Source organism: Manacus vitellinus, unplaced genomic scaffold (assembly GCF_001715985.3).
Source record: "Manacus vitellinus isolate BGI_N305 unplaced genomic scaffold, ASM171598v3 scaffold_15_pilon, whole genome shotgun sequence".
NCBI classification, from domain to species: domain Eukaryota; kingdom Metazoa; phylum Chordata; class Aves; order Passeriformes; family Pipridae; genus Manacus; species Manacus vitellinus.
The window spans coordinates 5,442,210-5,469,780 of NW_021939122.1; the positions used below are offsets into that span (position 1 = coordinate 5,442,210).

A 27,571-nucleotide genomic window follows, 5' to 3' on the forward strand; every position below is an offset into this window, starting at 1 on the left:
CATTTCTGTGTCCTCCTCTTTCTGTCTTAGCTTGTTTCCTGGTGACAGAATTGAAGAACCCCAAACATTACACAAAACTGGGGGGAAAATATACTACACCAGGGATTTGAAGGGAACCATTTATTTAGATTATTAAAAAGATCAAGAGGTGACTTGCTTCCCACATATAAATTTCTTTGTAGAGAAGAAATACCAGGTACTAAAAAACTTTAATCTGCCGGAGAAAGCCGTAACAAGAGCCAATGGGTAAGTGCTGAAGCCAGACAAGTCTCAATTAAAAATAAAGTACTGGACCTCTTTAAATTTTGTTTTATTTTGTCCGAGGAAGTCAGGGTGATTAACCATCAGAGCAAGCTGTTACGGGAAGCACTGCAGTTTCCCTTTCTGAAAATCTTCGGCTCAAGGCTTGTATTCTTTCAGGAAGAAAGTTATTGTGTTCAATAAAGGGGTAGCAAGGGGACAATCCCTGGCCTGTGTTACACAGGCAATCCAGTCAAATCATCACAAAATATTTTGTGAGCCTAAACCGAATAAATAACTTAGAACCCCTCAGCTTATTTTTAAGCAGGAGGTTTATTTTTAAAAATCAGGAAAGTGAGAATAAAAATCCTTGACAATTGAATAAATATTCTTAATACAGAAAAAAAAAAAAAGTGAAAAATTTGTAGAAGAGGGATCTAAAGCAAAAAGGATACCGGGATCCGGGACAGAGCGAAGCAGCGGGCTAACTGCTGGTTGGGGCTGGTGGGGCTCTCCCCCAGTGCTGTAAGCCTTTAGGGAAGGAGCTGCTCAGGCTCCATGGAGAATCCTGCCTTGCTGATTTCCAGCTGAGCAGCTTTCTGCACTCAATGGCCATCCCTGCTGCTTTCATGCAGGGATGTACTCTAGCTCGGAAGAGAGCGGTTCTGTTTAGATAGCCCCCAATCCTAGCTTTACCTCATCCCTTCCAGCAGAGTCACTGTAATTAAGATTTGTTAAGGTTTGGAAGAAATCTCATTAATCAGATAAGATCTGAACTTTATTTTCTTTTTAAAGACCCAATTTGATCTCTCTTGCTTGTGGTAATTGCTCTCCTCTTCTGACATGGAAATTCATTTTCCAGGCACATAAAACACAATAGATTTCCATTGTCAACAGCAGCAACCCCAGGAGAGTTAAAAATATTCCTCCAAAGGCTAAAAAGAGTATTGGGAGCAAATCCAGACATAGGCAGGGAATGCTGGTGCTGTGAGACCTGGTACTGTCAGAGAGAGATGGGGTGAGAAAAAGGGGTTTGTATGGCCCAAAAAGGAGCAGAGGTATACCAGGGGCAGGAAGGGCAGCAGGACCCCCACTGTACTTCAGGTTGAGCTGGCAGGTCCTACCAAGGGACCATGCACAGAGAGGAGAAAAGTTGTTGCCACTTCTGGTTTCTGACCTGGATGGATAAAAGCACCCTTCTCCTAAGTTTATGAGAAGCCACTACTTCAAAGAGCGATCAGAAAAGCTCCTGGACAGCTGACATTTCACATGAGGCAGCACCAGGATAAATGACACAGCATGAAATATACTCCACCACATCAAATCCAATCCATCAGCAGGATTCCTGGTTTCTAAATGTCAGGTGTAGAATGGGAACTCCTCAGGAACATCTGAATCAGAGGGTGGATTCCTTCCCTGCCGCCTCCCTGCCTCCCTGCTCCCCAACTCCTCTCAGCCCCCACCATGCCTCAGTGGGCTCTGCCTTCCTATCCAACCCATGGACGTGGCACGACGCCGAGCCCAGGCAGCCAAGCGCTGTTGCCAGGCCAGGAGATGTGCATGGATAAGGCAGGCAGCCCTGAACGGGGCTGGGTGTAGATACAGCACCTCTTGCCCAAGAGACTGCAGTCTTCAGGGGGAACAGCACAGAGGCACGTGGCAGCCCCCTGCCCATCCTTCAGCCTCAGCCTGCCACATCAGCCCAGTGTGTGGGCATCAAGCCAGGTGCTGGGTTCACCATCTTCCCCCTGCCCAGGGCCCTGTGCCCTGCCACCCCACTGGCATGTTGGTCCTCCCAGTCAGTGCCCTGCTCCTTACACCACCCCATTCCTGATTTCAACCTGGACCAGGAGAGGCTGAGCCCCAGCTACACTATGGGGCCAGTGGCTACAAGCAGCCTCTCTTGTCCCGAACTGTCACAGGGAGAATAAAGCTGAGCCACAGCTTTCCAGCACTTTCAGGGGGGCACACAATCCTGCAGCAGCAGCAGCCTCTGTCACAGCTCAGCCTGGCCACCTTCCGGAGATACTGAAACTTCAGTGGAGCAGACAGAGATGGAAACTGCTGCCAAGCTCATTGTGGGCTCCCAGAAATGGGCTCTCTCTGGGGCAGCCAGCCCACAAGGCTGGCTGTGGGTGACTGGGGTGGCCAAAGCAGGGAGAGTCCCCTAAGCCTCTGGCCATGGAGAAGCAGAGACCAGGCATGGTGGGTGCATGCAGAGGTACTAATAGAGACCTAGGGCAAATGTCCCAGCCCTGCCTGCCTCTCTCATTCTCTTTGCAGAGAGAATCTGCAAACATATTAATCTCATCTCACACACAAACCCTCCGTCCTGATCCCAGAATCCATATATTAGGAGATTTACATAAATTACCAGCTATCAATAGGGCACATGAGGTGCAGGGGCTGAGAGCCAGCACCCTTGCCAAGAAAACAGTACAAGAGGATTGGAAAGGAGGGAAAGGGAGGGGGCTACAGAGAAGGGCTAGGAGCACAGACCTGGGTAGCAGAGGTCTGGGATGACAGTGGCTGGCTGTGCTGTCTGGGTATCTGAGTCGCTTGCTGCAGCCGCAGTATGGCTTGGTTTTGGCGGTAGGTAAGTAACTAGCAGGGGAAAAGGTATGAGCTCTTCACAGCACCACTTTGCTTTATTTGGGGCATTGCATTTGCAACCCAGGTTAGAGCTTGTCTTAGCTGCTGGCATCCCCGAGTCTCAGGAGCATTGGGAACCAGAGCCATTTGGCTACACTGGTGAGTTCAACAGATCCTTCACTCCCTCTTGTTTCCACCTGAGGGGCTTTGCTGCTGCTGAGAGAGGAGGAAAGCATAAACTCGGCCACCTACCACACCACCTGGTCAGAGTCAGGGTCCTCTCCACCTTCGGTGCACTGAAAAGGGCATTCAAGCCTCTCTGAGCCATGAGAAACATAAGTGATGCTTGATGAGCGTTGTGAGAGCCATGTACAGAGCCCTGGCATGCAGATGCAGAGAAATCACCAAAACAGACTCCTTTCCAATGTGTTTCCCAGGACAGATCTGCTCTGTGATGGAGCTGATGGCCAAGCATTAGGCAGACCCAGAAGTGTTCCTACAGGCATCAGGGCAAGAGCACAGCAGTGACAGTGTGATGACAATTTTCTAGATCCATCCTCTTGGCATCTGGGCCTGAGGCACAGCCACATTCTTACCACCTGAAGTCTCAGCCCTGAGAAATAGACTGAGGGCAAGCCTGGGGCTAGCCCTGGTCCCAAGAGGGGATGGAGATGCGTCCTTCGATCCCGAGGCAGGCAGCGTGCCTGACCTCTTCCGCAGCATCTTCTGAGCCTCCCACGCAGCAGCCCCGGACCCACCCAGCCTGTGAAGACCCCCGAGTCGGGGTCCCTTTTGTCACCAGCCCGCGGCCACCTCGGGCTGAGCCCGCTCCTCCCGCAGTGTTCTGCTGCCCTCGTGGGTCCAGCGCGCACATTGCAGCCCCGCACTCCGCACCGGCCCCGCGGCTCCCGCGCCCGCACCCTTCCCTGTGGAGAGCCAAGGCACAGGTTGTTCCCTCTCCTGCCGGGAGGAAGAGCAAGGCGAAAAAGGCAGGCAGCTCGCTGCTTTGGGTCTGGACCGGGGTAAGTGGGGTGGCGAGCACTCAGAGGGGCCCAGGACCCAGTCCCAACCCAGACCCAGGTGTAAAAGAGCGAGCAGGACAAGAACCACTGCATCAGAGAGTGCTCACAGGAGTTAGAGCATCACCTCTGCCTTGGAAGGGGCATCACAGGTCATTTGTCCCTCCTCCTTTCCTCTGGACAGGCAGACATCACAGCTGAGCTCAATGTATCCATGGGCTGCTGGGGCTGTTTGATGGACAGCTGTGAGCACAGCAAGGTCCTGGAAGTGTCTTCCAAGCTGAGATGAGGTACACTCCAGTGTTACTTCTAGTTCAGGGAAAGATAGAAAACCAGCCAGTGATGCAAAGACTCAAAACAATGTGAGCCATGAAAAACAGGCCTGGACTTGATTTACCTGCTAGAGAAGCAGATTAAGCAGGGGAGAATTTTTCTTTTGTTTTATGGTAGTGAGGGGAAAAAACCAGTAAGGGCAAGGTGAGTGACCAACATAAGCGTTCACACATGCAAGCTCTCCCAGCAGTGTGACTAGAGGGCACACAGACCTTAGCAGGTTTGTGTTGGTATATGACAACATGTGGCACAATGAAAATATGACTTGCACCATATGCTTGTAATTGTACACATCTAGCAGAACAGACAGCATCCTTCCTGCAATGCCAGTGTTCAGGTGTGGATACCTGGTCTCATGTACATCCCCAGCACCTCTGTGTATGGTCTAGAAGAGGCAAACCCAATCCAGGTCTAGCAGATGGGTTCTAAACTGAGGCTGAAATTGGATTCAAGTTTGTGCTTGGTGTATCTGACACATCAGGGCTCTGTGCCAGGGGAGGGATTTTCATGGGAAAGATGCTTCTAAGGGACCATCTCCTACGGGACAGTTCAGAATTGGGATTTCGACCCTCCTGATAGCTCAGCTTGAAACCCCTGCAGTGGCTTGGGCCCCTCCGCAGGCTGAGAGCATCCCCCCTGCAGGGTTGCAGCAGCCCGTCCGCCGTGGCAGCCCCGCGGAGCTCTGCACGGAGCGCGGGCTCCACGCCGTGGCCATCCCGCAACAGCACACGGTAGCTCTGGGATGGGACTGCCAGCACCCTTCCCGGTGGGTCACCTGCGGCTGTGCCACGCTTACACCGCCCCGTGTCACTGCCACACACCCCTAGAGCTGCCAGTCCCGATCCTTTCCCTCACCGTCTTTCTTACAGGGGAGGGAGGTGGTTTCGTCTGTCTGCCTTCCTATCAGGAGGGCTTTTTCATTACTCTCACCCTCCACTTACCTCAGACACCTTTGTCAACACAGTTGTCCCCAAACCTGAGCACAGACACTTCAAAACTAATCCCCTTTGGGTCTGAGCTCTCGTCCCTCAGACCCACAGGATGATTATTTGCTCACTAACCAATTATTCGGCTGCCTTTAAGCATTTTGAAAGTACTGCCACTGCCAGATCCTGGGGCTTTCATATACCACCACAGCCACCACCTTTCACTGTAACCCTCATGCAGGGCCATAACATGGGAATTTGCCCACCCACCTCTGCTCTTTTATTGTGCCAGTGTGCATGGACACCTGCAGACATGTCCAGAATCAGGTAGATATTCTTGTCCAGGGTCTGGAAACTGCTGAGCTGATTGTCTGGTTGTGCCTTGGGTGTAAGACCAGTATTTAAACAGAGCCTTTCCAGGGCAACATCTAATAAACCAGCAACAAAAATCCAGTCTCTTGGATGCAAGAGGCAATCCCAGCATCAGCAGGCACTCACAGCAGCTCTGTCCTCCTGGGGAAGGAGCGAGAGAGACTGACAGCTGTACAGCAACTGCCAGAGGTGACAGCAAAGCCTTGGCCACTGCACCAAGAGAGAGCTCATCACAGGTGCTCCTGAGGAGCAGAGTGACCCTCACAGAGCTGGGGAATCACTTTGGGAAAGGCAGGTTGTCATTGTATCACCAGAGGCTGCAGGCATGGATAAAGGCAAAAGCCAGCCTGATGGCAAATCCTCCTGCACAAGGGGCCAGGCCAACCAGTGAGGTCTGGCTGCTGTTCAGTAAGGGCAGCTACAGGCCAAATAAACCAAAAATCAGCACAACAGCTGAAGCAGCACCCAGATGTCAAACACAACTTGAGCAGTGGGGACCGGGGCAGTGTGCCCCTTTCCATACAGGTTTCTGACACTGACAGGGAAAGAAAAGAACCTACAGTAAACCCAGACAAATTTCAGTCAAAAATGAGATTCAGTGATGGGTTTTATAAGAAGTGATGGGAGCCTTTCACCTCTGGAGCAAATTCTTCAGAGCAGCAGTAGATTTTCTGTCCCAGTGCCTTCAAACCCTGACAGGAGGCCCTTTGGGAAGGAGTGGTTTAGACAAAAGAAACCAGGAGAATTCCCTCAGTTACACACAGGCTTACACCAAGTGACTGAACAGCTGCTTCTCAGCTTAAATTCTCTCCCTGGCTGTGCTTGAGCTGTACAGCTCTTTCAGGTGTGACAAGCAGACCTGCCTCGAGTACCACAGCCTCCATGTGGGGGGAGACAATGGGACAGTGACTCAGGTGGCTTCATAATCTGTCACAGCAACAGCCAGCACATGCACTGTATCAACCCTACCATTTCTAGTTTGCCTATCTGAGCATCAAGCCACCTGCTACAGCAAGCAAGAGGAGCATATTTCTGGTCTTGACCTCCATAAAGAGCAACACCATCAGTTGCCTGTCTCAGGAGGGTGCTTGAGGGAGCAGTGGAGGTGACTGTACCTACTTGAAGAGAGCAGTCTTCTGGTTCACCAGCTAATTACAAAGTCTCTCACACAACAGCTTATGGACTGTCTCCTCCCCTCTGGTCATAAGCCAGAAGGAAGACCCATGTGTCATCCTCTAAAGAACCTTCCCCAGGGTGACTGCAAGTCTATTGTCATCCCTGGGCACAGAAGCAGCTGCCAGTGCAGGTAGGACCTATTTGCACTTCAGGTCCAGGAGCAGATATCAGTTGTCCAGTGGGAACCATAAAGCTCCCCCTCTATTAGTCTTCTTCAGAGCTTGTAAGCAACTCAGCAAAAGGATCTCCCAACTAAGCCACGTTTTCCCAGCAAATTCCTAAGGAAACTGGCACACATAAGCTAGGCCAATGCATGCCTCAGGCAAACACGTGACAATAAATACTTCCAAGAAAATCCAGCCATCACACATTTACTTCCATTGCACTTGAATCCCCTCAACCCTGGACCAAAGCTCTGTTCCCTTCACCCAGAGGCTTCCTGCCTGATCTGACTCCAGCTCTAGGACAGGATGGATGAAATTACTTCTGATGCATTTGAAATCCAGGAAACCTGAAGAAAACGTAAATCACAGTGGAGAGCTTTGAGTGGTCCATAGGTCCTGACGATGAACCATGCATGCAAGGCTTGCAAGAGGATTTATGGATGGACAGAGAAGAGGGCAGATAATAGCAGGGACTGATGATACCAATGTACCCAGAAAGAGGAAGCCTTACTGTTCTGTAGTCCTGCGCTTCCCTGTGGAAATCAGGCATTACATCACCACCCAAATCCCAGCAGACACGATCCTCTCTCTCAGCTGGCAGGAGGTAAAGAGTTGGTGTTCTCAGCAGAAAGCTGAGGTAGGTAGGTAAACACTGTTGCTTTGGGGACCATATGTACATGGTCTAGGAGACCTCTGCCTCCAGATCTATGTGCAGACTGATGAGATTAAGCAGGCGAAGGACAGGGATTAGTAACACCTTTTTTCATCTGAGAAAGGGAGGTTCAAACCCACTGGGTCTAGTGCTGCAGCAGCATGGAAATACCCAGAGAAAATATGAAGCAGACAACAAGCTAGTCCACAGCTAGTAAAGCCGAGAGTGGAACAGGCAGGGAGCTAGTTCAAGCAAATGCAGAGCAATTTAAAAGGGACAAGTGTTGAGAAGAACTTCACGTTTGAAACTGACCACAGCAGAATACTTTGCAAGTTTTCTGGACAATCCTTGGAGGGCTGACTTCATCTGATGGTTAAAAAGACAGGGGAATTCTGTAGGTGAAGGCATCTGTACTCAATAGCGTTAGGCATGCCTCATCAGCTTGATTTGCTAGTTGGACGATGACTTCCCTATGGTACTCATGTATCAGAAAGAGTAAAAATGCTTATAGATGTGAACAGCATGAGTGCCTAAACCAGCAGGTGACAAAAGACAAGAAATGCAATCTTTCTAATACACCACATTTAAGAAGATAAGATTAAAAGTAGGAATTTCTTAAATGGATAAAACATGTACTGAAAATAAACTATTTAATAACAATTCATTAAAATCTTCTCCCACCACAATTCTCACTAATTTTATTCAGAGTTGAATATGCAAGTGTGGCAGGTATGCTGTCTTACCAAAGTCCAGCCCTAGGCAGTTTGCTAGATGAAGCCAAAGACATCATCACATGTTTGCCTGTAATCTCAAAGTTACACTTTCTTAATGATCCAGGTACTTAGGTCTCAGTTTCCAGGATCAAACCCAAGAAAAGGCATGTTCTCTTGGTTGTGTATGAACCACTGTGAAACCTGTACAGAGCTGAAGAGAACCTACTGTTCTACTCACACCAGCTTAGGGCCCCACTGTGTCCCTTACATTCCAGGAAAGCAGTCACTTATGGCCCAGAAACACTGGTTTTGTCTATTTTTATTTCATTTGGACAGATCTTACTCACAGGTTAGTTTGAGAAGATTTCTCCCCAGAGAGGATTGGAATCAGCCAGGCTTTGCTGGACCAAGCTGCCAATATTCTTGGTTTTCCCATTTGGTGCTCTCTTCACTCCTTCAGAAACTGTTCCCCCATTAACTGCTAAGCAAGTTTGTCTACCTGATCCAGGACCTCAGGGCAGTCAGTAGAGCCACCAGAGCTATATTTCTCCTAGTATTCAAACTGCTTTCTTCTGTCCCTTGGGAAAGGTACACCCAGGTGACACTGTCAAGGTTCTCTCCTCCCCCCACTCACAATCTTGTCAGAAAAAGGGGAGTCAGCATATGGCAAGAGAAGAAAATAACCTTTCTGGTACTTCTGTCACTCAGAAGAAAACACTTCCGCATGCTGGCTTGTCCTTTGTAAGCAGTAGGATCAAAGAGAGAGGTTTGAAGACAGACCACTAGCTGAGGCAGAGTCCCATGGTGTCAGATGTGAAAGATCCAAGTGCAGTTCCAGCAGATGACAGGGCTCCTTGGCAAGGTACAAAATAGTTGCCCTGAGGAAGGATTTGGACTGCTGTTTTCTCTGCAGTATCTGGAAAGGTGCTATCCTGGGCAGCATAAGCAGATGGAGCCTGAAGGCACAGGAGATGAACAAGACCCAGCACTCCCTTTCTGGGAGGCCAAACCAGCCGCTGACCTGCAGCGCCTCCACAGCTCCCAACCTGAGCCAGGCCTGATCCACCTAGCCCATCAGTTCTGCCTCATTGATTGCACACAACCTCTTCCAAATGCTGCTGTAAACAGCAGGCTCTTGGAGGAGGCTGGAAGGTGGCACTGGTAAGGTTGATGGGCCACCTCCTGGCTCTCTCCTCTCCAAGCACAGCCACACTGCCATGTGGAGGAAACCTTTGGCAGCTGTCTTGTGCTGGGAGACAGAGCTTGTTGAGCTTGGCTGAGTAATCCCAGCCACTCCTGCCACTGCAGCTGCATGCATCCTCGTTCTCCCAACCCAAGGATCGCTGCCTCGCTGAATCACCCCATTAAATTGCTAATATCTTATTGTTCTTTAAGATTTCGAAACTTGCTGCGAAACGTTTACAGATAATTTTTTTTTTGCCTGCAGTCACTGTGCCTAATGCCCAGTCATTGAGTGCCATATGTGTTTATATGCACTGCAATTTTCCACTTGATTACATTTTACCACAAACACTTTCATCCACTCCGCAAAGACAGCAGCAACACATCCATAATGTTCAGAGCAGCCCAGACAGACAGAGCCCAGGCACAAATGTCTCCACTGGATGGGCACTTCAAAATGTGAGATTCCTAAAATCAACTGACCCAGCCTCCCATTTTGAAGTCTCCAAGGGCACAAACACCTCAGTCACCTAAAGGAAGGTGCAAAGTTAACTTCATGCTCCAGCTTTCCGATTAAGCACCAGGTGCTGTTCATATGTCTGGAACAGCTACACAACATGGAGATGCTTGCCAATATCCAAGGAGATATCAGATTTTCCAGGAGATAGAGGATGACCCAGGCCTCTATAAGGATGCTTAGCACCTGAACCTGAAAAAATCCACAGGGAAGCAACAGCAGAGACCAGTTCTGAAATTAGGTCCTGAACCCCCAAAAGTGGAGGCAAGTTCTTGTTCAGCCTTCAACTAACTGGACATAGTCCAGCTTGTCCATTGTGGGGGATTGCAGCTCCTGACTGCAACAACTTCCCATTTGCAACTAGGCAAGTCACCTTGTCACCTCATCACACTACATGGCCAGGTCAGCCTCTGCCTGGGGACAGGGGTCCCCTTAACTCCAGCTGGCTCATGGTCACAACAGTGCTGGTGCAACCAGGCCACAGCCTTCCAGGAGAGGACAGGCAACATGATCTACACAGCAACACTGGCATCCCCATGTGAGCTCATCTTTTTCACCAGTTCAGCACAGTACCAAGTAGAGAACACCAGCTCAGCTGCAGCTGCAGCAGTGAGCCAAGCCTCAACACTGTGTTGAGGGGGCAGTGCTCCTTTGGCTGTGCAGTCCTTGCCTGTGATGTCCCATCCTCCCCACTGCGAGGTATGGACACTCACTGTGGGGAAGTGACAAGCATCTGCTGTGTAATGATCAGGAGCTCTCAGTCCATTACCATCTACCTGAGCCCACATTACTGACTCTGCTGGCAGAAATGGTGCTAGTTTGGTGAGGAAGCTCTTCATAACCCTGGAGACCAAAACAAGTAGCCTACAACATCCTGCCATAAAGGATTCTACATAGAAAAAAGGAATAATCTGATACTTCCCTTACATCCTGAGTTATCTGGGCTATATAATCAATTTATGAAATACAGCACTTCAGCTGATGAGTTCTCTTGGGCAAACCCACAGGAACAGAATAACCTAGGTTGGAAGACACCTCAGGAGATCATCTAGTTTAAACTCCTGCTTAAAGTAAATAAAATTAGATCATGTTGCTCAGGTCCTTGGCCAGTCAAGTTAATATTTCTAAGGACGAAGACACCACAACCTCTCTGGGCAAGCAAAATTAAATTTAACAGATGAAACCAAAGCGAGAACCCACTGCTACTCACCCTCAGGCTCCTCTTTCCATGGTTTGGCCTCACAGAGAGAATAGGAAAGCTGACAGCATTGAGTTTGGATTGGGAGGGCAAAGACACAAATTCTGTCACTGCACTGCAGTGCTACGTGATTCAAAGCCTTGAGTGCTCGCAACAGGCAGGAACTCTTAAATACCTAGATTTCACTGTCTGTTGATGGTTTAAAACAGGTTTTTAGGATATCCAGCATTAATTGCATTGGTTGGACTTCATACATTCTCTCTGAAAACTCCCAGCCCTTAGATAAGCTCTGCCATGTTTGTTTCTTATGTTATATCCAAGAAAGAAACGTTACTACCTCTTACTGGATGTAAATTGTCCAGGGACAGGCCATTTTCTGCTAATGAACATCTTCCATCCTTGACCAAACACATGGGAGCAAACATAACAACCTCACACTGGAGAAGAGGCACTAAAGCTATTAGTGGTCCCTAGTCAGGGAGCCCAAAGCCATTCTTCCTCACCCTGGACCCACGAGCAAAAGTCTGCAGAAAACGAGCCAGATCAGTGAGCCTAGCTGCCAAGAAGGGCCACCACTGTTCTGCCAAGCATTTATAGCCTCTCATTCAACAACACTGATTAGCACCACCAGCACAAAATCAATATTTCCTTGAGAGAAATGCTGGTTGAGAGAAACCCAACAGCGACCTTGGCAGAGGTCATTCCCAAGACATGGGGCAGTATGTCTGTCAGAGGGAGCACACACTGCCTGCTGGAAAGTGCCTGTTAGCTCCTCCTTTGTTTGAGACTTCCTAAATTCCAGACATCTGATGCAGTCAGCCCTCAAGGGACAAAGCTGTTTATTCCAGATGATTTCATTGCCCTCCCTTGGAACTTAGGCTACATCAGCTTTTAGGTCTGTACCTTTTTGAGGACAAAAACAACAGGGAGGTGTAGGAGTGAGATTGTGGTTTTTCCTTAGCACCTTCACTGAACCCATTCACCCTGCTGCTAAAACTCTCATGCCTTTCATGTAGGGCAAGAACTCAAGCTCACATGGCGGACAGCAAGGCGTGATGTTTCATAGGAGGGTGTGAGCTTCCTAGAGTCAGTTGGGAACTATCACCTGCCTGACTGCTCCTCCCAGAGGTAAAGCTGCATTGAGCTTTGGGATTTGGCTTTGGGATGCTGCCTCATCCCATCTCAAGAGGTGGCAACTTCAAAGCACAGTTCATTCCATCCACCATGCTCTTCGGTCTACATGAAGAGTTGGAGCAGTCTCACTCTAGGGCCTTTCATCCAGGATGAGCCTATTCATTCTCTTCTGGGCTCAACTCAGGGTTTATTAACTTGTTTAATACATGACATTAGAGAGGATCCCTTAGGTCACTATTTCCAGTCTTCTGCCTTATGATACCCAACCACCATATCCAAGATCTTTATATCACATTTCATCTGACTTCCAGTGCATCCTCTACAACTTCTTTCTCTCCTTCACTGTCTCCTCCACTTCTCTAAATATTAGTTACAATCCACTGCTCTGCAGAAAGGGTCTCTCGTCATCCCCACAGCCCCTAAGCAGAATGGTTATTCCTGGACTCTTTCTTCCCACTGTGGACAATATGGCTTTTATGCATAAGGGGAAAAAGTATAACTCTGTAAGTACAGCATTCCTTGGTTCCATGATGAGGAGACAGTGGGTGCTGTGAAGCTTGATTACAGCGGATGATAAAATCCTTTTGGGGACATCATGCTCCCTGATCTATCCCATTTTCATTCTAGTTAGTGTGGCATTTGCAATAGCATGTACTGTGGCCTGAGAGCTTCCCAGGTTGCAGGTGAATGGAAGGCATCCTTGTGACAACATGCCAAGTCCAGGTGAACCATGACAGAGACTCCGAAGCAACTTCCTTCCTGCATAAGACAAAAGGGATTTTCCTAGGAAGACTTCCACATCCATCTGCAAAATCATCCCCATTCTTTTTCCCTTGATGATCCCAGTCTGCTCTTCTTTCTTCTCCAACAGTTTTTCCCTCCAGCCACACTGTTGAAGGCTGATATTTTCCTAAGCAGTCTGATTTCTTCTCAACTGCTTTTGCACTGAAATCAAGATTTGAAAGGGAGCCTGGGGAGACAGAGGGAGCAAAGTATGACACACTCAAGCTATAGTGAAATGACATATTCATCACAGCTAATGGGGGCCCACATGGCACCCCAACTGGATCCTGCCCCACTGCCCATTTCCCAGCTGACTCTGTTGGAGTTTCCCCCCACTCCCCCCCCCCATTTCTGGTGGTGTCATTCCAAGGGAAGTAGCTGATCTGATTGGCGAGAGAACATGAGGGGTGTCAGAGAAGGTGCTCACAGACATTTCTTGGCTGCCTCAAGGAAATAAAGGCCATCGCTGAGCCTGTCAAAATGATTAATCGCTTACAGGGAATGAGGGGGAGGAGGGAGAGGGAGGGAAAAGGAAGGGGAGGAAGGAGGAGAGAAAGACAGATGGGATGGGGAGAGTTATAAACAAACAGCAAAAGCAGGAGACACAGGATTGCCTCTGTGCTAGGAAGGAATTGGAACCAAGAGGCCCCAGGCTGTGCTTGGAGTGAACTTGTGGCAGATGAATGGGTCCTTCAGAGCCCCAAACTCCACTTGGAGATTCACACCCCAGATCTGCACCACTCCCAAAGAGCACTAAGGTCTGCCCCACCAGAGCAGTGTCAGACCTGACAGCCCAAGTAACATGGCCTGTGACTCCTCAGCTCTACAAATCTCTGCAGTTCCCATGAGCTGACAGACCAGAAGCTTATTACCTCAAATGCCAAGCAAGGCCTTGCCTCCAGTTCCACAGCCTGTACTGGCTGGCATTTGACCCAACTACCCACCAGCACCAGTAATTCTTTGCTGCCAAGAGAATTTTACCCTAGTGAAACACAGATGGTTAGGAGCAGCTTCTGAATGTCAGAGGTCCTGGCAGGGGAACTTGGAGAAGAATCAGCCCCACTGCTTGTGGTACTAATCTCTTCCACAGAAACTACCCCCTTGGATGCTATTATAACCCCATGTGCCCTCTCTGTGGGCACAGGAACTGTCCTTTTATAGAAGCAAATGATTTGACCTCACCCCTTTAGCTGCTTTCAGCTCAGCTCGAGCCCTCACACAGCTCACTGCATGAGGCCAGCGGTGCTTAAGCAGCTCAGGGAGCACACAGCATGCAGCAGATCTTGTAACACAGATTACCTACACACATGATAGCATACACTCCCCTCCCCTCCTGGCTTCCCAAGAGGTTTCAAATCACATCCAAAGCTCCTCCCTGCCAAGGCATTCAATAGCAAATCCTGACTATTCAGGAAAAACCTCCACAACTGAAACTGAGATGAAAGTCACACTCGTGCTCCTGCCATCCAACACAGTGACATTTCCTACAGTAAGGGCAATGCCCTGTCGTGTCTAAGTCTGGAATTGCTCAGGGTTTACTGCAAGTTTGTGAGGTGAATTCTGACAGCAACCCCACTACATCACAAGCTACCTTACCATACACAAAAAGCATGAAGTGCACTCCTCAAAATGTAAACGTGCATTTACCATGTTGCTGTGAATGAGAAGCAGCCCTTCTCTCACCTGCATAAGAGGGGATAATTCTCCTCACCCAAGCAATGTGACCAGTGATTCTCCTAACTTCTGTCATGGTAAAATTTGGACAAAAAGCCCTGTTAGATCCTGTCCTGAGGATCTAACACTGTTTTCTCTTTCATTTTGAGTTCCTGTGGTGAACACTAGCCATGGGAAGAAGCTGAAAAGTCAAGCTGCTACCATTTGTCTGAGCTCAGAGCCAGCTGGGAATAAGGCAACATGGCTTCAGCTCTCCCCTTTGTAAGTATCTGCTTTGATTTCCAGTCACAGAAAGAATAATCACACTGATGCAGACCTTCACCTCAAGTGAATGACCTGGCCTTGCAAAGACAGGAATTGCCACTGAAATCAATGAATCCAGTAAGCTAAAGTCTTCAGATGAACCAACCAACATTATATGCCCCACAAATAGTCTGTCATGACCCCTCCCAAGTTATAGCTGTTGATTTAATCAGAGTAAATACCTCTTCATGTAAATGATACCAAAATGTTTAATCTGACAAGACTTTAAATGACAGATGTAGAAAAAACAGGTAACATAGATTTCACGTGTATCAATAATTTGATCAAAACCCACAAAACCCAAACAAATGCATATACTGGATTTTGTATGATTGGATGATGAGCTAAGCCAGCAAATGACAGACAGAGAGAAGTCGCCACTGCCTTCTTTTCTTTATCTGTCATGCATCTATCAACAAGTTACTCCTTGCTCTTGTAGGAAATGACATTATCAAGAAAAGAGCCTAGAACTACTTTCACATTGCTCATCCTAAGCTTTCTGCATGCCAGCCAAGGCCCCTGCCTGCTCTCTTCCACACCAGAAACCACAAGGCTGCATGTGAGGTGTGGAGAAAGGAGACTGAAAATTTAAGAAGTTATTTTGCTGGCAGTTTGTGGCCAGACTGACAGAAGTGCAAGGTGTTAATGGGGCAGGGATAGGACTCCCAGATATGCTCTCTCCCTTATTAGGCAGATAGCTGAGAATCACTGACCAGGACTGGAAGGATTTTGCCTAGTTGCCTTTCTCCACCAGCTTTCCAACTCAGCCAAGACCCTTGCTGCTGCTCTGTACCTGGGTGGAGGGGGCTCTGTGGAGCAACAGCACTCAGTTATGCATCTTGTGGACTTCACTGGGGCTCTAGTGGCTGCCTCTGTTGTTTGTGGGATATTCTCCCCCCCTTTTCTCCTTCTAACAAAGATTCTGATTAATGATCGCTCATTCCTAATTGTCAAATTTCTTTTCCTTCATCCTGTGTCTAATCACCAGTGACAGAAGCCATTACACAAATGAGAGCAGACGACTTCCCACAACTGTTCTCGTTGGTAAAAGCCTTGTAATTTAAAGCTCTGATTTGTAGAGGAAAGCTGCGTTTCCCCAAGGCGTCCGGGCATCTGTTCCACTTACACTTCAAGAGCCTCGACTTCCGCTCCCTCCCCCCACAATTAGTTCTCTGCTTGCAACAAATATTTGACTTTGCGAGGCAGTAATTAGAACTTACTTTGCATGTGTTTGTCACAGTAACAGCATCTTTTCCTTTCCTTCTAGGCAGCACCAAGGCAGGGAAGATGGTGGCTTCGGGACTTCGCAGGACATTAATGGGAGAGGTGCTTTCTGCTCCGTGACAGGAACAGAAGATGAAGACCGTAAACCAGAGTGCAAGGAAGCTCCTCACACGCATGCAGCAGAAGGGAGGCTTAGAGAAAAGTACTTTGTAAAAACACATCTGCAAAGGCAGTACCCTCTGCTGCAGTTGCTGCTCTGCTCCCAGGGCTGGGACCATGCATCAACAAACATGTGCCAGGAGATTGCTGAGCCCCTGAGTGCACCACCCCCATTCTAGACTTTAAAGCACAGTTGGCTGTGTTCAAGGTCGGCTTGCTCACTGGTAAGAACTGTTACAAACAAAAGAAGCAGCAGTCTCGGCATGGACCTGCCCCTCCTTCTTTCAAGAGCTGCTTTGACACCCAGGGCGTCCCACTGCAGCCCCAGCTGCATTAGACTGCCCCTGCACCCCAGCTGTCTCATACCTCCTCAGCCCTGGCCTGATTCTGACCTGTTGGCCTCACCTTGGACTTGATTAACGATTCCAAATTTCTCTGAGCTGAGTATGACCCTAATCACCAAGGAGGTGAACCAGTGCATCCGTCTAAAAATCCATGAGCTTCTCTTTCCACAGTAAAGATCCTGAAACCTTGATTTACAAGGATTAAGAGTCTTCTCCTTAGAAAAATCTCACTTTTCAAGGAACAGGGAAATGGGGAGCAGGGGGAGGGAAAGAAGAAAAGTATTAAGGGACTTAAGGTACTAGAAGAAAAAAAATACCACCACTCAAAGTACAAGTGAAAAACCTTGGAGACTGATTTTAGTTTTCAAATTACACAGTTCTCATCTCTCAGTTTCCCTTCTGTACAACCTGAGACATTTCTCAGCTTTGTGGTGCCAGCTGTGCATGCTACCCAAGAGGCAAGTGCCCAACAGAAAGGCTACAGGATCAGTCATAGCAGACCATTAAGTTCATTGGAACAGAAGCAAGTGTGTTCAGAGACGATGATCCCAGCAGGCACAACAGGGAAGGGTGATCACCCATGGTCACAGAAAACTTCATGCACTTCTTTCCTACTGCCTTCACATTTACCCTGTCCTGTAAGAGCATGAGGAGAGAATGCCAATTGGGGTAGCCCAGGCTCAGACATCTGTCTCCCTCTCCCCACCCCAACATTCCTCCTGTCTATTCAACTCTTACCCATTTTACTATGTTAGACATTCAATCAGATTTAGCCAACATTTCACTGACAGTTAGATGTCAAGACTTCTGTACAGATAATATTACCATAAAATAACCTGTGTCTTTATTAGGTAGAGAGGACTCTAACATACAAAGGAAGCTTCCCCCCCTAATCTCCTTGACAAGAGTTCATTAGACCTCATTTTGTAGTTTGCTCCATCACCTCAACAGTGACCAGAGCATAGTGACACCACTCAGATTAGCAGGGAGGGGAATTTTTCCCTCCCCACCAACGCTTGTTGACGAGGTTCAAGGATACCATCTTATTTCCAACTTTCCTTTCACGCTTACACAACTAGTATGGAGAAAGTTGTGAAGACACACAATAATGCAGCTGGTATTGCTGTTTTGAAGGCGGTTTTGGAGACCAGCAGCTTTCACCAGTGAAGACAAGTGGAGTTGTTAGAAAGACTGATGGTAGCTTTATACACACAGGTCCTTATACAGCTCTCCTGTACAGCCACACACAAAATAAAAGCCACACAGTTCTGTTGTTCAACATTGGTTGTATTTAAGAACTACACTTCAGAAGGTACCGTGTGTTTGTCACACCCCAACCCCTGCACACACACCCCTAGCAGAGAACACACAGCTTCCCAATACCATGGCAAGGGGCATTGAAAGCACAAGGTGAAAAGGGAAGGGGGGGAGTCAGTCCATCAGTGCATTGTAAATGAGCTTTCACAAAGTCAAGTGCAGCAAAACCTGTTCAGACACTTTAAAAGTTAGACCTTTGGCAAATAAAAGGAAAAAAAAAAAGGATCCTAAAAGTTCTGCAAGTACCATTCTCTCTCCACATGGGATATGAACTCCCACCCTGAGCTTCAAGAGTTGATGGTGTCTAAGCAGTACTGAGGACTACCATGTGCTGAATAAATAGCACAGAGATGGAATTTAGTTAGAGCATCTTTCAACCAAGGGCATGTGACCAACATTCCTGGTAAGACCTTGCTTTTGGCTAGTCAGCCTTCTTTCCACTTACCCATAGGCCAAGCATTGATAAATATCCAGCTGAGTGACCTTCGTCTGGATCTAACCACAGCTCTGGAGAGTCTGCAACATGGCAGTCAGACTACTCAGTGACAAAGATATATTTCTTGAACAAGGACCCTGTAGCTGCCAATTACACTTCATTTGTTGTGACCAGTAAAGCAGCCAGAAAACTTTCTCCAGGACCTCCTGTTTGAGAAGCCTTCCATCTTTATGAAAAAGAAGCCCACTGCAAGTGGTGCTTGAGCTATTCCAGCAAAAGATGGAACCTGAAGCCAAAGATGGAGCACTTCTTCAGCAGCATGTTCTCAACACTTTTATCAGAATCCCAAGTCAGAACAAGCCCAGAAGAAAAACAGGGAAAACATTGGGAAGTCTCCACAGAACAAATTCTCTACTATTTTCTGGGATGAGATATATGGGCTATGAAACAGCTTTACCCACCTCTAGCTCCATTACAACCACATTAAATATACAAGACCTTTGCACCACCACCCCAAACCAGGGACAGCAGTGCAGCACACCTCAGGGAATAAAAAGCCAGCCTCCATATGAGCCAAAGGCTTCTGCATGGAAGGAGAGGAGGAAAGCAAAATTATTTTTCAGGGTGATTACTGAGGACTCTTATCTGGTTCGTGTGCCCTGGTCTTGTCACTTCCCAGCCTGCCATGTCAAGTCCCGGAACACAGAGAGATCAAGATAAACTTAATCACATTTAAACAGAAAGCCCTGAACTCTTTCACATGACTGTACAAGGAAGGGAACCACACACTGGCATGGATTTAACTGATGGACAGGAGCCACACAACATCATACAAACACGCGCACCTGTGCGCAGCCACACACACTTGAGTTCTTGCAGTTTCGGTAAAAAGGGCACTTTCCTGTGTTAGTCCAAGGAGCCAGCACCCTTGCTGGGGAGAAGTGAGGCTCTGTACCTATCTGACACTGTGTTTTGACAGTCGAGCTCAGCAACCCAGGGGAATTTAATTTAAAAATGTGCCTTAATCATTCAAGACTTGAAGAGTGCCCTGGCATTTATGCATCTCCCTTCATAATGCTACATCCCCTTTTAACCACACTGCAGCTTCAGAAGAGCAGGAGAGGAGCCCTCACTCCCCAGAGAAAGCTGTAAGAAAGGAGTGTTATCTAGACTCATACAAGACAGATGTTACTTGGAGAGCATAGGATTTGGTGCTCACATACTAGATAAATTCACTCTGATCTCTACCCTGTACTACATCCAAAGCATAGATGTCTTAGGTTGAAGAAACTGAATCATTTGTCCAGTTGCTTAACACACAGAGGCCATCTTACAGGTTAGTTTCCATTATACAAAAAGGTGCCAGAGTTGAGCATGGACAGGTCCTCTAACAACAGAGGACTGTGAAACCTATCACTTCCCACCTTATATCCACTGCAGGCACCAACACATAAACCCAGCCAGGAGATCCAAACTCCATGAGGCTGAGGAAAGAATATCACTCCTGGTTATCCTCCAAGCTCTTCTTCAAATGCCTGAAAATCCTGAAGTAACACATCCAAGTGCCAGAAGCCATGCTCCTTGTTGTGGCAAACAGGGCAGAGGGAGGAAAAAAAAAAAGTTAGTGAGCATGAATCCAGCTTCCAATAAGTGCAGACTCTTTCTTGGGAGGTTCAGTTAGATGAGAGTGGAAGATGAATGGGGTACTAATGGTTTTGCAGTTCCAGTAGCCCCCTTTATTGTAGTGGGGCCAGGATAGGCCAGGAAACCCATCAGTCTGTTAAGTGCTGCGTGCAATACTAGCGCTCAGAATCTTCCATTGCTCGTGAACAAAGCAGCTCCAACATCAGTCACCCGGGCAGCCAGGCATTAGTCATACCGTCCCTTAATCATCATATTCAACAAAGGACCCACCTGTTCAAAGCAAAAACAGGTTGTTAGCCAGGACAGTTACACAGAAATGGCAGGTGCAGAGCCCAGGGGACACCAAATCACTTTGGAAATATTTTCTAGATAAAACAGTGGGGCACCCATGAGAACATTCTTAAATACCCTACCAAAATTGCAGAGTTCTCTGTCAACACCCAACTTCAGTTGTCACCAAAACATTCCATCCAGGGTGGAAACATGTTTGAAACATTTTCACTTCCCACCCTAGATTTGTGATTTCTCAGTAGATGCTATTAAAAGGAGTCAACAGTCATCAGTGGTGGCTTTCTGCAGGGCAGAGAAGAAACATTCTTACTCACTGGATCCTCCCTGGTCCCTGGGGTCTCTTCAAAGGGGGGCTAGGACTGATGATTTTGCTAAGGTTTTGTTTTCAGTCAAGGCCACTCCCGTGTCTAAGCACTGCCTGATCATAGAGGGAAGTTCAGCATGCTGTGGCAGTAAAATAATCTCAGGGGAGAGGCTAAAGAGGAGCTCCTGCACAGTGGTAAGGGTTACAGACCATGAAAATATTTCTATCCACATCCCGTATTTCCATTTTCAGATCAGCAGATCTTCAAAGTCATACTCTAAGTACTTCAGTCTGGGGTTTTTTTATATACCCTTCCCCACATACAAGAACAACTCCTTCATTGTTTGCAGTGGTCCTTCCCAGAATTATAATTTTAAGAGTTTGCCTTTTTGTAAGCAAAGGATCTTCTGAAGACTGCACGAAGAACCATTCACAGCAAAAGAGCAATCCTGCTTTCTCCTACCTTCATTCTGACACCCGCAGAGCCAAGTAGCTTGACATCTTGAGTTTTGCATTAAGCCTTAACAATTTCAACAGCAGTGACCACATGGTTATCTCTCATACCTCTTGTGGATTTCCTAAGGCTTCTCCCAGCATCTTCTCAATGTTCCTCATTATGGCCACTTTCTGATGAGCCTTTAACGGATACTCAATTCTCTTTGGGGTTGGGGCGCCCTGAAATATCAAAAAGAGCTCATTTGCATTCTTCCTGAGTTGGCAGATTATTCCATCTTTTCCTATTCAACCAGTTTTTCACAAACAACTCAAAAGAGAAGCTTTTAGTTTTAAAGCAAAGGACTTGGTGCCATGAAGTTCTCATATTGATAATGCATGCCAATACGTCTCTACCTGAAAAAATCCTCTGGGATGGAGCTATCCAAGCTGTGCAGGAAGTAGCTTATACTTACCTTGTACCAGAAGTTCACAGTGATGGTAATCCCCCCATTCAGGAGAGACTCAATGTGGTGCCACCTGCATGGAAATCACACAAAAAAAGAAAAGGAACTATTGCTGTAGCTTACAGTGAAATACCTTGGATGGATGAGTTCAGACAGCACTAGACAAGCCTCGCCCTATACCTCCAGCATCAAGACCTCAGAACTTCTGGAAAGCTCTCCTTATTTAAATATAGATCCTTATCTCACACACAATAGTGGAGTATATGTACAATAGCATGGTGTCAGGAAAATTACTACTCCCATCCAACAGATAGGAATTAGAAGCAGATTGGCCCAAGATATCACAGAAAATACCACAGCTGCCTGAGAAGTTAAAACAAAATACTCAAGAGCCAACACAACACTTTTAAGTGGAAAAAACTTTTAAACCTCTGTGTTTTGGTCACTGTGCAGTCCTGCCATCCTTCTTACCAGTACATGGGTATGTACAGCACATCCCCCGGACCCACCACCGTCTCATAGCCAACCACGTTCCGAAAGTTTGGAAACTTCTCATAGTCAGGATTGTCAAAGTCCACCTAACAGAAGAAAACATTAAGAAACTCAGAAGAACTTCCTGCAGCGACAGGCTCTCAATGTCAAATAATCCTGATCTTCCCTACATGGCTTTTACATTCCCATTTGTATCGTAACTTCACTGCGAGATAGGAGCCCTGCAATTTGGCTGTCAGCAAATCTGTTTGACCAAGTGATCAGTGAAACAGAACAGAGAAGGTGGCAACTGCAGCCCAGTTGTGCTATCAGTAAGAACATATTTATGGCCCTAGCACTTGCAAGTCAGGACCAGACACAATCAGAGACACCACTGGTCCTTGCATCTGTTCTCAATGTATTCACGAATTAACAGATCTGAACACAGGTTTTGCAAAAGCTCAGCAAGTGGTTTGCAGCCTTAACTCCAGTGCAGCTTCCTCCCACCTAGAACCTTTACAACTGCCCTTTTCTGGCATGGAGCAGAGAACAAAGCTGCTACTCTCACCTGGCTCTGTCTGTCGCACGGATGGTGCACAGGATAAGGGTAGAGGCATTCAAACTGATCAGGAGGGAACAGGATACACCTCTTGTAACCCTTAATCTGAGCAAAGAAGTTCTGCTGCTCATCATAATGAGCTGGTGTCACATTCCCTACACAGAGAGAAAAGATGATAATCAAGACACTCTCATGTACAGGTATGAAAGTGAGAAGCATGTTATATTCCTTGCTAAAGACAGAAAACACACTCCCACGTATTCAGAAAACTAAACAAGGAAAATGACTACAGGAATGTAGTGATCACTATATCTGATCACTATATCAGTCAACCTTTATTGAGCAGTTGCTACTCCACTTAATTTCCATTCTAAATCCATATTCAGCAAATTATGCTCTACAGGATTAGGATTTCCAGCTTGTTTCAATGAACAGCAGATGGTGAATGTTGATGGGAAGCTTTTTCATAAAACGCTTTGTTTAAATGACAAGTTGTGGAATGGACTTTCAAAAATTATTAGTCTAGAGAAAAGGAGTTTAACAGTCTGATTTTTAAAAAAGTCCTAGAAGTTTTGCAAGAAAACAAGTAAACAAATCTCTGTCACTAGGGCTCCCAATAGCATCCCCTCAGTCTGATTAACTGTGCTTGACTGTCACCACTAAATCGTAAATTTAATCAGATCTTTAAATACAGTGGGGCATTTTGTACCCCTGACAGGCTGTTTGTCACTCAGATATTACTCTCTTGGCCTGCAAGAATTAAGATAACAGTTAGCCCCATAACTTCATTAAATAGATCACATGCTCCTGTAAAGACATTCCCTTTTCTAGCACATGCTGGTTCAAGACAATTCCTTGGTTCTCATGTATAGCCTGATTTGGGAAGGAAGTGGTGGAGGAAGTGCTGGTACAGTGCTTTTACATGAAGTTCTCTTCTCTCAGCTAGTAAAGCAAGCGGCAAGGACAAACTATTGTAAATTGAGTATGATTTGTTGCAAAGGAAAAAAACATCTAAGTTGTGTTATTGAACATTATAATTGGATGTGATGGCCACATTAATTATAGGCCATCCCACTTCACAAAACTGTGTACATTTCTTACCCAATTATTGAGATTACTTTCTGAAAGAACGTTCTCCTTGTCAACAGTGTAGTGGTACCTCTGTCTTCTAAGGCACCTGCCTATGAATCAGGCTCCATATGGATTTGGAATTTTATTCTATTGAGATATTTTTAGAATTTACCCATCTTCAAGTTCCCCAGTGCCTGCTAAGAACCTTCCAAGAAAAAATTCACCTCTTAATCAAAAGAGAATTCCTCCTCACAGTGTACCAGCTCAAATAAGAAAAAAGGCTTCACAAAACAATAAAATTTCCTCCTGGGCAGACATTGGACACACTAAGAAAAGCCCAGAGGACTAACTCTGCTCAGCTTGCAAACCGTTTTGCATTTTGAATCTGCAGACTCTGAGCTTTTTAAATCTATAGGTTCTGAAGCATGCAAACAGTAAACAGGTCCCAGAATATGATTAGCAGTTACAGGAAACACAGTCCTACCAGCATCACCCAGAGCCTTTCCATAAGATTACATCCAGGCACTCACAGTACATCCCTGGGGAAATACAGGCTATTCCTTTCATTGCTTCCTCTTTATAACCCAAGTTGTGATAAGTCCACTCACAACCCAAAGCTTTAAACTTCCTTCTCTGAAGGAATACTCAGAAACTAAAGGGAAAGCCATTTGAAAGACCTTCTAGAACTGAAATACAGAACTGCTGACCAAATCTTCTCCCCTTCTCCCCCAGTCTGAGGAAGCTGTTTACCTTCCATGCCAATAAGAAGCAAGTTAGAAGTCAGTTGGCCCCAGCCACGTTTCCCTTGCTGCTTGTTAATCCAGTTCCAGTTGAAGCCAAGGAAATCCACCACAATCTTCCTTCCAACTGTGTCATTCAAGGTTTGCTGCAGATATAGCCTGTATTTTACAGAGAAAAGCCGAAATCAAGTATTAAGCTTTGTCATGGACATACCTCTATCTCTTCAGAAAGATTTCAAAACAAAGAGACATAATTCCTAGAGATTCTGTTCTACCACTACACACCATAAACACCTGTGGAAGGAAACAGGTTCAGTAAGTCCCCAAACTTTGCTGAAAGATTTCCTGGTACATAAGAGAACAGAACTCAGTTCTGCTTGAACAATCAAGGGAAAAAGATAATTTTAAGCAAGAACAACCCTCTCTCTCAGCACAGGAGGAGGAAACTCTAAACAGACTGGCCGTTATCAAATATCAGATATGCTCATGACTAATCCCTAGGTAAATGCCACCCCTCTAACTCATCTGCAGTATCAGTTTCCTCTTCTAGTAGAAGTAGTTAAGGGCAAAAAAGGGCTCAGGAAAGCCTGCACGTTTCAGTATCAAGTTACTTTAAAGCCACGCTTACATATAGACACAGAGGATCAGAGGAATCAAACATGTACCAACAATCACAGTATTGCAGACTGCTGTCCGCAGTGCTGGGAGAAAAATGCATTTTTAAGCACAAGGACTGCCTTCTCTCTTGGAAAAAGCACATCTAAAGCTGAGAAAGAAGAGAAAGGCAGAGGTGACAAGTGGACATGGACACTGCATTGCTTCCAATTAAGACGCAATTAAGCATCCCTCCTTTTAGAGGACTGGTGACTGACAGAAGTAACTAAGGGTTTAAGTACAGTTGCTGATAGTTATATTCCATATCCACATGAAGCTCCTCTCAGTAACTTACAACTCTGTTAATGGTACAGGGCATCACCACCAAATACACAGCACGACACAACTTTGCCTCATATTTCTCCAAGAGGGTTAGCACCAAGTGCCTTGGGATTCTGTGGAAAAGCCTGAGTGCCGCAGCCTGTACGTTTTCATCAGATTACTAAGCTCCTCTATCAATACCAGAGTCTGCCAAAAGAAACTGCAGCTTAATTCCTTCTCTATTCAAATCCTGCCTTGGACAGAGAAGAAAAAAATAAACTCCTGCAGCCAGTGAGAACAGTTTATTTAACTAATGGTATGACTTTTTTAATCAGATAACAAGGCTGCTGTCAACTAACAGCCCTGCAGGTAAAGCAGGACTATTAAAAACAAACAAAAAGTTTAAAAAATTTGAGAGGATTTAATCATCAACACTCACTGAAGAGAACCTTACCCCCTACTTAGACCTGAAAAAATGGAGAAACCTCCATACTCCATGTATCACTTACCTCTCAGAACTCCCTTTTTGTTGTATTTCTTTGAGTCTGTCCACAAACTCAGCAAACTTCATCTCTTCCCTGCTCGACTTGGGTTTGAAGTTCTTAAAATTGGCCATCTTCTTCTCATCGTAGTACAAAAACTTATGTGTGCTGGCACTATACACTGAGAAGTCCCCATTGCCAATGTTTTCCTGGAGGTAGTCCAGGTCCCATTTCAGAGCAGGATAAACCAGATTCGTATCTGTCAGCACCACAGGCTCCTGGAGAGAAATAGGAAGTTTATTGATTCAAGGACCTCTTGAACTTAAGAACAATCACATTCATTACTGCACCCATGCAAACTCTCTTTGAAAATGGGGAATTGGAAAAGGGATGTGGAGTAATCAGATCCCCTGTCCTGGGGAGAAAAACAAACAAGATATGACAGGAAGTTTTAAGAAAGTGGTGGCCTGGAGTTACAGTGAGCTCCTGGTAGCAATGGGACAGTTTCCACTACCTGCTGAGCTAATCTCTAACACAGAGGTTACACAAACACCATCTGGGAACACCTTTAGGTCTGCTTGGTCTGCCGCGTAGCCAGGAGACATAGTAGATTCTGTCTGGCCTGTTCCAGCCTCAGCTGTGAAAAGGTGTTTACAAAAAGATACCTTTGCATCCATAAACAGCAACAGCACTTGTCTCGGACACAACCTTCAGTCATCAAAAAACTGACGCTACCCCCTCTCTTCTACAGCAAAAAAACCCCTCCATGACAAAAGGAAGACAAAGGACATCTCCTCATCTATTAGCAACCCAACCCGGAACGGCAGCGCCGTGTTCCCAAGCTGTGCATGCACAACATCCCTTCTTGCAGACTTCCCTTAAACACCCAGCCAGCGATCTCACCAACACGAGACTGAGCTGGTCCAGACCCAATACCAGAGCCACCACTGCAAAACAACTCCACGCCTGTGCTCACGCGCATTTAGAAAACAACCAACACGTGCCCGTGGCTTTACACAACGTTCCCACGGCCTCCATCCCGACAACAAAGCGCTTAAAGCAAACGTTTCCTGCAAATTTCACAACTCAGCGCTGCAGCACCGAAGAAAAACATCCACTACGGCAAAGCGGAATGGGACAGCGACAACGACCGAGATCGCGCGGTATCCCGGGAGGACAGGGCCAGGACTCCCCGCACCTCGTTCTCGATGAGCTCCTCGGCGCGGGGGTCGCTGTGGCTCAACCGCGGGATGGGCCGCGTCTCGAACGAGTAGCGGCGGAACTGGGAGTCGCTCCAGCCAGGCCCTGTCGCCGCCACCGCCGGGCCCTCCGCAGCCCGCAGCTGCCGCCGCGAGGAGGAAGGAGGAGGAAGAAGGGGGAAGAAGAGGAAGAAGAGGAAGAAAGAGGAGGGAGGAGGAGGAGGAGGACGAGGCCGCCGCCATCGCCGCCTCCGCCGGAGAGCCCGGACCAAGGAGCCGGAAGCGGAAGCTGCGCGCCCATGGCAACGCCGGATGCGGGGGAGCGGGGGAGCACCATAGAGAGCGCGGGACGGAGCGGCGGAGGCCGTGGCGGCGGCGCCCCCAGGCGGGGGGAAGTCGGGGGCGGCTCTGCTGCTCTCCGCATCCTGGCCCTGCCCAAGGATTTTGGACATCTGTGGGGGCTGCGAAAAAGACTCACTGCGAAAAACAGAGGGGATCGTCTGTGAAGCCTCGGTGCCGGGCGCCGCATGCCTTCAGC

The 27,571-nt window shown here is 47.1% G+C and overlaps 1 protein-coding gene across 1 annotated transcript; it reads right to left on the reverse strand.

The window, feature by feature from the left end:
- Window positions 1-17,974: 17,974 nt before the first annotated feature.
- On the reverse strand, window positions 17,975-27,291 carry HIF1AN (hypoxia inducible factor 1 subunit alpha inhibitor). Its single transcript, XM_008934543.3, is given in 9 exon segments — window positions 17,975-20,372; window positions 21,262-21,372; window positions 21,606-21,669; window positions 22,068-22,174; window positions 22,636-22,781; window positions 24,448-24,596; window positions 25,862-26,112; window positions 27,033-27,165; window positions 27,167-27,291. Coding segments are annotated over 9 exon segments (1,116 nt in total). The 5' UTR covers window positions 27,277-27,291; the 3' UTR covers window positions 17,975-20,327.
- Between the last annotated feature and the right edge of the window lie 280 nt (window positions 27,292-27,571).